The sequence below is a fragment of the Nematolebias whitei genome, chromosome 11 (assembly GCF_014905685.2).
Source record: "Nematolebias whitei isolate Nwh7 chromosome 11, NemWhi1, whole genome shotgun sequence".
Classification (NCBI taxonomy): domain Eukaryota; kingdom Metazoa; phylum Chordata; class Actinopteri; order Cyprinodontiformes; family Rivulidae; genus Nematolebias; species Nematolebias whitei.
Genome location: NC_056508.1, coordinates 29,730,604 through 29,742,070, shown reverse-complemented (window position 1 = coordinate 29,742,070; position 11,467 = coordinate 29,730,604). Strand labels below are relative to the sequence as shown.

Here is an 11,467-nt window from a genome sequence, read left to right as displayed (position 1 = left end):
CAATAACAAATTTTGCTGGGTGATTAATTGTCTCAGAAATTATTGTGATAAACGATGATATTGTTTGAAATTTGACAATAATTCGTAATTATTGTCAAATTTAAAAAGAAATGTTTAATTTGTTTGCATGTAGTACCTATTTTCAACCACCAGATGGCAGTATAGACTGTTTGAACAGAAGAATGGATAGTGAGGGAGCGAGCAGTGTGTCTCTTTAAGAAAAATGGAAGGGAGGCCCCTTGATGTAACATGGGCTGTCTCTCTTTGATTCTCAAAATGGCGGCTGCTAGGTGTGATTTTAGCTCTTTAGCATAGCATTTTTGACAAAAAGCTATTAATAAAATAAAACAGTAAACAAGTTCTCAGCTTCTTTTTGCAGAGAAAAACAAGTTTTTAGACAAAGGCTCATGTTTCAACCTTAAATTTTAGAGTTTAAACAAGACAGAGGTTTTTCCTGAGGTTGACCTGTTAGCTTAGCTCGTAGCTTAGCTTCTCAGCTTATCTGCTTTTAACCATCCAAAAATGATTTTGGATGGTTAAAATGGATATTAAAGAGAAAGGAAGTGGTCAGTGTAGACCACCAGAGTTGAGCCTTTTGTCATCCAGTGTCTTCAGTAGATAGAGAGAGACACAAAGAAACGATAAAGTCGATGAATGAAAATGTTGTAGATAATTTTCATTTATCATGCGATGAATTGATTTGTTGTTTATTACGACAGGCCAATCATGCAACATCAACATTTGCTTTCTGCCAGCTTTTTTTTTTTTTACTGGCTCACATAATATTCATTCAATATGCATTTTAATACAAACCAACTCCCTAAAATTAGTTTTGTTCTTGTACCTGTGGACAATTTTCTCAAACAATATGACACAAAAGTTATTAAATGAGTGTAGCAACAACTCAAGGCTTCTTTAGGTTATGTGGAATTTGGTGTTAATTAATCCAAGCAAAAAACAGGCAAAGGAAGTACAGCAAGAAGTTTTGCCACCTTTGACATAATGACTGAACCTGAAGATGGTATGCAAGCTGGCTATTTTACTAGTCATTATAAGTACAATCTAAGATATCTGACCTTGACTGAGTTTTATCCCGTGTAGTTATGGTGTTGAATCAATTAAAAACACCATTCACCAGCATGCATTGTAGCAGTCAACTATTACCCAATGGGATGGCATTATTGTGTCTTGTCTTATGTGAAAGTCATCCTTACAGAGATTTGTGCTCATGTTTGGTGTGAGAAGTTCTCTGTTTGAACTAGTACCTATCACAACAAGCTGCCCATGGAACAACAGACCCACACACACAACTATGCAGTGTTGGTAGAGTGGCCTGTAGTTACACTGCCTTTCCCAAGCCACTGCTCCCTTTGAAGCAACTCTGTGTCTGTGGGTGAGTGTGTATGTGTGTGTGAGGGTTAAATGGACAGTGGAGCGTGACAGACAGACAGGCTCTCACACTCTGAGGCCCACTCTGCCCTCCAGCTACGCTTAGTTCAGACCGACAGAGAGGGAGAAAAACTGTGACAGACACAGAGAAGTGACTTTTTTTTAAATTAGCTGCTTCTGTCCCTAGGCGGTGGATTCCATTGAGAAGGTGAGAAAGAGGGAGGGGGGGGGGTGTGTGGATGAGAGGATGAAGGGATCAGAGGACAAAAAAGGAAGAAGAGCTATTGAATGATGAAGATACTGATGTTAGATATCTCACATGCCCGGCATCCATTAAACCAATTATTTTGAAAAAGTCATACATTGTGCAAAGGTTGATTGAGACATATTTTGCCATGAATTGGGGTGTGGGTGTATTTGTTTATTGATAGGCTGACAGAGGTCAGATGGTCACAGAACGACCATGTCCTCGGGGTAGAAGGATATTAGCTTCCACCAACATCACAGGGGAGGCCTGCTGTGCTATCCGACTACCATTACACCCACACACAGACATCCACTGACATTCATGCACACAAAACACACTAGTCATGCATGAGAGTACACACAACATACACCTAACACCCCTAAAACATAACAGAGTCTGGGCAATCCATCAACAGGCATAAGAAACTACTCCGTCTTTCAGTCTGCTCTCCTCTGTTTTACCTGCTGCTTTGTCTTGGAGGCAGTAGTCCGGAGAGTTCTCAAAGTAGACTAGGTCGTTCTTGGTGGCTTTCCTGAAGGCTTTGTTGGCTACAGTGAAACCTGTCCCATCCTGATTCATTGTCACCTCGACTGCCCCATTGTACTTCCTCCTCAGGTAGTCACCAGTCTTCCTGAAGTCGGCCATGGCCATCCAACATGTCCGCAAAGTGCAAGAACCGCTCACGCCGTGACATTTACACTCCAGCTTCATGAAGCGCTTCACAGCCTAAACAAAGACATTTGGATTGTTGCTATTATTTCAGCTATACGTTTTACATATTAAAAAAGATAAAAACAGTGAAATTTGGCTTTATTTCTATTCCGATTCATAGTGAGTCTAAATGCTTAGGATTTTACATTAAATTGGAATACAAAAAGATAAGATAGTGAAGGGTACACAGAAAACCGTTGGAGTCAGGCTCCCCACCATCACAGACATCTTCACCTCTAGATGCAGGAAGAGGGCCACCTGCATCATGAAGGACCCCACTCACCCAGCTCACACATTTTTTGCCCCGCTCCCCTCAGGAAGGAGGTTGCAGAGCATTAAGTGTAGAACCACTAGACTGTGGAACAGCTTCTACCCTGAAGCTGTTAGACTCATGAATTCCTAATCAGGATTATCACGGTGGGGGGAAAAAGTCACTATAATGCCACTTTGATTTTTGATATGTGCTGCAAATTATCCATGCTGCTGATCTCATGCTGCTGATTATTTCATGCTGCTGTGTTCATTCATACTAATCTACTCACAGACTTATGTTTGTGCTGCTGTTGTTCGGCATATTGTTTTGCACTATTAAGGCTCCAGCATACTCGGGTGTACTTTACTCTGCGGAGGTCCGCACGTACCGGATTAGACTCAACGCGGACACCCTCAAGCTATGTCCGTGCAAAGATCAAGTTTTACGACAGCGTACGCGTACTTGGTGTTGCACAATAAACTGCCTGGCAATGGACTGTTTTGTATGCAATACCAATGTGACAAATTCCCCTTCTTCATCCCTGATCTTGTTTAAGGGTCTTTTCTTTAGTTTTTTTGCCATGAGGTTGAGGCAAGCGATCGCTTCCTCCTCGTCCGTTGATGCCATGACTGAAATTGTGAGAAATAAATGAATTTATTTAATTAATTTATTACATTTTTAAACAGGAAAAGATTCAAATAAATTTGTCACGAGAGAATTAAAATCAGGCTTGGCGTGACTGCGGGAGGGTCTGGAGATTTCCTGGTGGGCCGGTCTGATGTGTGGGCTGCAGGGCCAGGACTCCCTGTTTTTTTGTTTTTTTTAATAACTTTTTATTAACAACACATAAACACAGAACACCGCTGCCGCTTCTCCTGGGCTGTGACCTGTCAACCAATCCGGTAGGTGTGTCAGCAAATGACCAATCGGCAACCTCAATTTGTCACCAAGGTAAACGTCTCTCGCCTGCGGAGCTGGGCTGCAGCCGCTCAGGGTAGACACTCGAGTATGAAGTCTCAACTGTCTGTGCAGTGTCAGTGCGGCTCACGGAGTATACACATTACGCACGAGTACAGTATGTGGGAGCTTTAAGTGTTTAGCGTATTTCTTGGTTTATATCTTAGATCCTTATTACTGTTTCTTTTACCGTTTATATTTTTGCTGTTGTTGGATGTAACTGGGACCCTGTGTACACAATTTCGTTCCACCTCATGTGCCACATGTGATGCGAATGACAATAAAGAACTTTGAATAAGAAATCAGTTATTAAAAAAACATTTAGATTTTGCAGGCTTACAACCCAATTACATTTTTTGTTCTATGGTTGGGGGATTTGGGAATGGTGCAACAAAAAAAGGGACGCCTTCAAGAAGATGATCAGTCATAAGTTTTTGCAAATTCTTTTTAGGTTTAAACAGACTTTGGAGTTCAGGGCACTGTCCTCACTTTGTTGTGATCTATGTTGCATCCGGCATTATTTGGCAAAGGAGTTTTGCGATGCGGCTTTAAAGAGGAGCCCCTCTTTGAACTGCCATTGACTGTTCATTAATCACCAATTGAGCTGGCCATGTCCTGCAATAAATGAAGCCACCAATCACAACCATCTGTTATACCCTTTCATGTATAGACATTTCCACACTGCTTGGTGTCTCAGAGGTGTGACAGCAGCAGGTTGACTTCAACACCGCATACTGCCTTGATCCTTTCATGAGTTACATTGAAACGCCAAGAAAGCATCTCAGAGCTGGCTCAAAGTGTATGGTGAAAGGGGCTGAAACAGTTTCTCAAAGGTTTTGTAACAACCACCAGCAAAATTACTAAGCCCTCAAATGTGCCATCTGTTGCAGGAAACAATAAAAACAGCAACAGAGTTTTATTTTATTATCTGACACAAACAAGAAAACTGGCCAAACCCCTAGTACTGGTTTTAGCCCAATGGTTCTAACAGTCTGAGAAGCATGAGGCTAAACACTTCTTCAACATTTGGTAACATTAATGAAGTTTGTGGTTGTGACATTGTTCTTTGGTTAAACCAGTGCTTCCATATTGCTCAACATGATAATTATACTTTAGTTTTTAGTGGAAGTACCTTAATTTTTCCTAGAGCCATTCCATTTGTTTGTTTGATTGGCATAGTAGAAATTTAACTTGTCTATTTTTTCCAAGGCAATTATTATACAGAATCAAATTATGGCATTGTATTTGTACACAGAAGATGTCAAAGAAAGGATGAATACTGTCCATCTTTGAAAATGAAAACGAATGATTTACTTTGTTCTCTTTTTCTAGATGAGAAAATTTGTAAGACAACTCAATACAATCTTTTTCTATGAACTTTGAATTCATAAATACATCTTTTATTCCACAATAAATGCACACTTACTGTTCTGCCACAGCGATTGTTGTGGAGGTTCGTGAGGGCCCGAGCATCTCGGACAGTTCTCTCTTTGGCATCTATGAAGGCTTTGGCAAACTTTATTCCATAGTTGATGTTATCACTGCAGCCGCCCCAATCAAACTCGCCTCTTGTATCGCGAGCTCGTCCACGTTTGTGAGGATCACAGTTGCACATCTTCAGCTCCCCCTGGCTGCAGGCACGAGTTAGAGCGTACACGACTCCCGCTGAGGAGATGGCATAGACAAACGCTGCTTCCCGACTGCCTGAGAGGGAAAGATAGAATACAAAACCAAAAAAATAGAAGTAGGTGAGACATGGAATGAGTTTAGAATACCAAAATCTGTTTCTGAATACAGACATTGTAGTCCCTCTCACCAGGCCCTACAACAGATTCTCCAAGATCCAAAGAGAGCTTTGTTGTCTACATGCTATTCATACAAAGATACACATAGTGCCATGGTAAGACCTTAGTTTGAGGCATGAGCACATGAAGGAACAGCTGATGGAGTGTATCAGGCCTGATGTGGAGTATAGACCTGCTCTGTTTAAATATTATCATGGAAATAATCCTAGCTGTGGGGCTCCCCTCGGCTCACATAAATTGTTTAAATACAGACACAGTGATACCCCATTTATCAGCACCAGGGTGATGTCATGAGAACATTATCTACCATTGCTGTGCTCCAGTGTTCTTTGCTGCTGTCTTTGGTTCATCAGTAAATGACTCATACATTGTGTGTCTAAAAACACAAGGAAATTTTGATGCAGTGATTGGTCACGCTTGCTTTTTGCATTGGTTTGTGAGTAAAACTGTTGGACATGGGAGGAATATAAACTTTTTCTCCTTCAGTTTTCTAAACATAAACATAATAAACCTTAATATGGACTTGGTATTTGTACTCAACTAATGATAAGATTGGAATGAGATTCTTCTTCTTCTTTCAGCTTTTCTCTCTTCAGGGGTCGCCACTAGGGGTTGAACGAGTATATAATTTTTAAACTTGACATTAACATAATAAAACCCGAGTAGAACTCGAGTGTTTGATGACGTCATAGATATCAAGATACAAAAATAAATAAATAAATAAAACTGCAAAAAAAGGTAATTATTTACACACAAAAAAAAGACCAATAAAACATTGGGAGCGTATATTATGCTCCTACCATTTATCATACTGCAAATAAGTCACATGAAAAACTAAACTATTAGTTATTATTATTAAACTGCAAACATGAAGAAACATGCAGCACGTCAAAAACGAAACTTGAATCGAAACTGGTTCTGGTTCGGTGGATTGGACCCGGTGTTACACCATACTCTGTGACCTGAAACAGTGCAACACCGCCCCCTACGGTCATACGGTGGTCACTTAATATGACGTCACTACGGATACTCGACGTTACATTTTTAACCTCGATAGATGTCTTAGCAATAGATGTGTAGATTACTCGAGTACTCTGTTAATGCCCTAGTCACCACAGCAAGTCACACTCCTCCATCTCACTCTGTCCTCTGCATCCTCTAGCCTCACTCGAACTACCTCCAACTGCATCCATATATTATTTGTCTTTTTCCTGGCAGCTGCATCTCTAACATCCTTCTATCAATATACCCACTTTCCCTCCTCTGTACATGGTCAAACCACTGTCCCTCCTCTGGACATGTCCAAACCGTCTCAGTCTGGTCTCTCTAACTTGATCTCCCAGTTGTTCAACATGTGCTGTACCTCTGATGATCTCATTCCTAATCTTACCCCTCCTTGTCACTCCTAAGAAGAACCTCACAATCTTCATTTCTGCCACTTCCAGTTCTTTCTCCTGTCTTTTCTGTCTCCAGACCATACAACATAGCTGGTCTCACAAGTGTCTTGTAAACTTTTCCTTTGACCTTTACTGACACATTTTTGTCACAAATCACTCCTGAAACTTTTCTCCATCCACTCCATTCTGCCTGGACTCTCTTTTTCCACTTTGATTGTTCTACGTGTACACTTTTGATTGTGAGATTGTAGTGCTTTTTTTCTTTCCCGTTATTGAAAGCATGTGCTTGAAATGTAAAAGGTAGAAGCGAGTTTGTGTATTTTGATTGACAGAAAAGAGTTTAGATCAGTGTTCATTCATTCAACCTTTATTTAGACAGGTTACTCCCATTGAGCCTCGAGGACTCATTTACAAGAGAGGCCTGATAAAAGTTAAAAGTGTTAAAAGTCTCTTTCTCTCAAAAGCCTTGGAGAGGATAGTTTAAGTATATTAAATGCCTTCCTGAGTAAAAATTACATTTAGGTAATTATCCAGTCTGGTTTTAAAACATGCACACAACACTGAAACAGCTTCGTTAAAGGTTTGTATAGCTGTTATTTTGGTAAATGGTTCTGGCTGCTTTGTGATGATCGTACTCTTTGAGCTAACAGCAGGTTTTGATTCTCTGGGTTGGGGTTACAATGTTAGACTGGTTCTGGTCATACATAAGTGAATTGTTTGTGTTAATGTTAGAACATTTCTGTCCACTTCAGTGTTTCTTTTCTGAAGGTCTTTTCCACACCTGCTCCTTTTGGGATCTATTCTAAGTAAAAAGGCGTCTGCTATGCTGTTGATTGTCAGATTTACAATATGCTAAAGACTAGATTGACTAGACTTGACCTATAAAATAAAGAATAACTGGTGTTTTTGTTGCAACTCGACTTGACTACTTCAATCCACTTTATGTTGGGCTCGGTCAGGCCTTCTTTTTGTGCTCCAACTTGTTCACAATGCTGCTGCTTGTCTGTTAACTGGAACACACAGATCTGAGCATGATTCACCAGTCCTGTCCTCCCTTCATTGTGCCATAGAATTGGTTTTTAAATTGTCATATTGACTTATAAACGCTCTTGCCCCCTCGTCTGACTTGCTTCAACCATATTCTCCTCTTTGGTCCATGATCAGTTGATTCTGGTCATCCTGAAAACTGGGCTGAAGCTCAGAGGAGATCAAGCTCTTTCATGGCTCCCCATTTTGGGAACAAGTTGCCTGCTAAAATTGGACAAGCTTCTTCACGTTCTGATTTTAAACCTCTTTAAAACACTTTTTTTTTCTTCACTGATATTTACTCTAATGTGAGTTGATTTAGTCTTTAAATTGTAGAGCATTCACTGTTTCTTTTTGTGAGATTTTCTACATCATTTTCACCCTCCCCTTTGTTTTTATTCTAATTACTGTTGTAAAACTCTGTAATTGTGTCCTGTTGCTTTTAAATGTGTTTTATAATGTAAATGACTTGACTTTGAATGACAATACAACTTGATGGTTTTTGTGATTCTACACTCGTTGCATTAAAACACATAGTTTACTCGTGAAGAAACGTGTTTCTTTCATAAAGAAAAATCAGCGCAAAAGTTTGAGATTTGGTAGTCAAGTTATACAGAATCAAACCAATCAATTGCCATGTTGTCACCTAACCTTGTTGCTTTTTATTCACTTGAGTGTCCCATTTATACTGGGAGGTGAGGAGATGGGGGCAGTGGGTACCGAAGGGATTTATGAGGGAGAGCACCGACAAGTTCATTGCTGTTCATCTTTCAAAACTGTGCTGTTTCCCTGACAGTAAGAATATCTCTCTAAATATTTACTTTTACGTTACTGTTTATTCCTCTCACCCCAATCCTAACTACACTGCATACACGCACAGGCAGAGTCAGTAACTCCATATCTTTTCTCCATGCATCGCCAACTCCCACACATGCTTGGGATGGCTGGATAAGACATAATAACAAGCCATAGAAGGTCAGTGACGTTAAAAACTGACATTGAATAGACAGATGCTTCTTCCAGCAACCTGGATCAGGCTACGAGGTATGTGACAATTTTTTTGGTCTCAAGATATACCACAATTTGACAAATAGTGATGTTAGAACCATGGTAAATTACCATCATACTGTTCTTGCACTTTAAACAGTTTTTAATGAGTTGTCAGACAGATTGGAGTAGCGTTGGCCTTTCAGGTTGGGCTTAGTGCACAAACACATCTCAAACTTCACTGTTGTCACTCCAGTTGGTGCAAGCTGTCTGTTAGCTGTACATGATAGACAGTTGGACCTCTAGCTATTAAAAATGACAAAGTAGGATGTTTGAGATTTTTTGGAAAACCAAGAAAAAAAAAAAAACAAATACAAGAGGAATTACGAAAAGAAATGAACTTCTATGTAAATACAAGCCATAATATTCGATTTAATTAGTTTTCAACAAGCTCTTAGTGTTAGGCTGTTTATCAATGAAATAAACAGCTGATGAGTAAAATGATATAACAAATTAACTGATCTATATCGGTTTATCTTACTCCCAACATTACTTCACAGTGCAGGGAACACACACACAAACAAAACCCTCCAACATTATGTTTCTCTACTTGTAAAACATCTTAATACTATATTTAGTTGGTATTATTCTGTATTATTTATATGTTTATTAACCTTTATTTAACCAGGCTCATCCCATTGAAATCATATTTCTATTTTGCAAGGGAGGCCTGGTTCTGAAGGCAGCCTAACATGCATGTTTTTAGTCTGTGGGAGGAAACTGGAGAACCCGAAGAAAACCCACGCATGCATGAGAAGAACATGCAAACTCCACACAGAAAGACCCCAGGTCCAACCGGGAATTGAACCCAGGACCTTCTTGCTGTGAGGCAACTAACCACTGAGTCATCGTGCTGCCAAATTATTTTGTGTTATTGTAATATATTTCTGTTAGCTGACACATTTGTTCAACAGCACATTTGCTACTGCTAAAATACACTGTAGAAATATTATTTACAGTAGCAGTATTTATGTGTTGGGCAGCACGGTGGCGCAACTGGTAGAGCTGCTGCCTCTCAGCGAGCAGGTCCTTGGTTCAAACCCCGGTCCAGGGGCCTTTCTGGGTGGAGTTTGCATGTTCTCTCCGTGCATGCGTGGGTTTTCTCCGGGTACTCCGGTTTCCTCCCACAGACCAAAAACATGCATGTTAGGCTGATTGGTAACTCTAAATTGTCCCTAGGTGTGAGTGAGGAAGTGAATGGTTGTTTGTCTCGTTTGTCTCTATGAGGCCCTGTGATGGACTTGCGACCCATCCAGGGTGTACCCCGCCCCTCGCACAGTGATTGCTGGACATGGGCACCAGCGACCCCCATGACCCAAAATGGATTAAGCGGGTAAAGATAATGGATGGATATTTATGTGTTTAAATAATTAATATATTTTTAAATCTGTTTGACATGTTGGTAGAATAGTCATACCGTCAGCACTTCAACCAGTTATGTCTATTGCTTTCTATCATGCCCCTCTGCAAATGCATAAATAAAATAAAATAAAATCTGTCATAAAATATAATCCTTTGTATTGCAAATATTTTGAATTGTGGACTCATTTAAGATTAGTAAACTATACTTATGCTTTACAATAATACTATTGCAACACATCGAACAGCATGAAATATGATTCATGATTATTGCAATACTGCACTTTCATTTTGTAATTTACACTGTAAAACCTTGCACTGTTAATATTTGGTAGTTTAATGGCACCACTGTTGCCCAGAAAGTAATACCTTTTTTGTTTTGTTTTTTAGTATGTTACTGCACTTTACAGCGTTTCAATAATTCATTAAGCAATTCTTTAATTTGTTAATGTAAATATTGAACACGTTACTGGTGGCAGTTTTGTCTGCAAAAAGCTGTAAACAGTATTTATGATAACATAAGATACTAGAGATATCCTGAAGCAATCTTAACAAATGAATCTCTGTGATTGTCACTGTTTTACATCAGCTGTGTTGTAATACGGCTGCCGTAAAATGTTGTGAAAGTGCCAACACGTCTGGGGTACGGAAGTGTAATAAAATAATAAATAAAAGCGGTTCTGGAGATGCTTGAAGGAATCAAAGTTCGGATATTTCTTGTAGCTTTAAAGTTACATTCAATATCACCGATTTAACAAAACTTTTAAAATCCAAACACTGTTTTGTACACCGAGTTCAATGAGTTCACTCAGCTAATGCTTTAAGCTAACACCGCTAAGCAACACACTTTAGAGGAAAATCAAAAGAGGAGGTAATATTCTATGGGACAACAATAAGGCAACAATTACTAGAGAACAGGTGACTGGAATCATAGCTCTGGATGACCAGCCCAATACTGGAGCTATTGGAGCCCTGGCATGTCCTACCCTCTCAACACTACATAATCTGAGCTATATTAAAAGTTTGCCATCACCTGGCATAATAATTTTTCTTGTTGATTAAAAAAGAGGAGCCCATGAACAGAGGTTAGCTTTACTGAGCTTTCAAGAATAAGAAGGCATTGATTTTAACAACGTTAATGTCCTTATGCTATGCATCTTGCAAGTCTGTGCTGCAAAAAAAAAAAAAAATTATATATATATATATATATTTATTTATATATATTTATTAATGCTAATATATGTACATAGGATACTCTTTTTTAATCAACAGGTGT

At 39.4% G+C, this 11,467-nt stretch overlaps 1 protein-coding gene across 1 annotated transcript in view; it reads right to left on the bottom strand.

Moving 5' to 3' along the window:
- Nucleotides 1–11,467, bottom strand: part of LOC119416942 (protein Wnt-2b-A) — a 17,148-nt gene that overhangs the window by 1,349 nt on the left and 4,332 nt on the right. The window contains exons 3-4 of the mRNA XM_037684141.1: nucleotides 4,984–5,261; nucleotides 2,098–2,362 (exon numbers count right to left, since the gene is read on the bottom strand). Coding sequence (XP_037540069.1) covers nucleotides 2,098–2,362; nucleotides 4,984–5,261 — 543 coding nt within the window. The remainder of the gene's footprint in view (nucleotides 1–2,097; nucleotides 2,363–4,983; nucleotides 5,262–11,467) is intronic.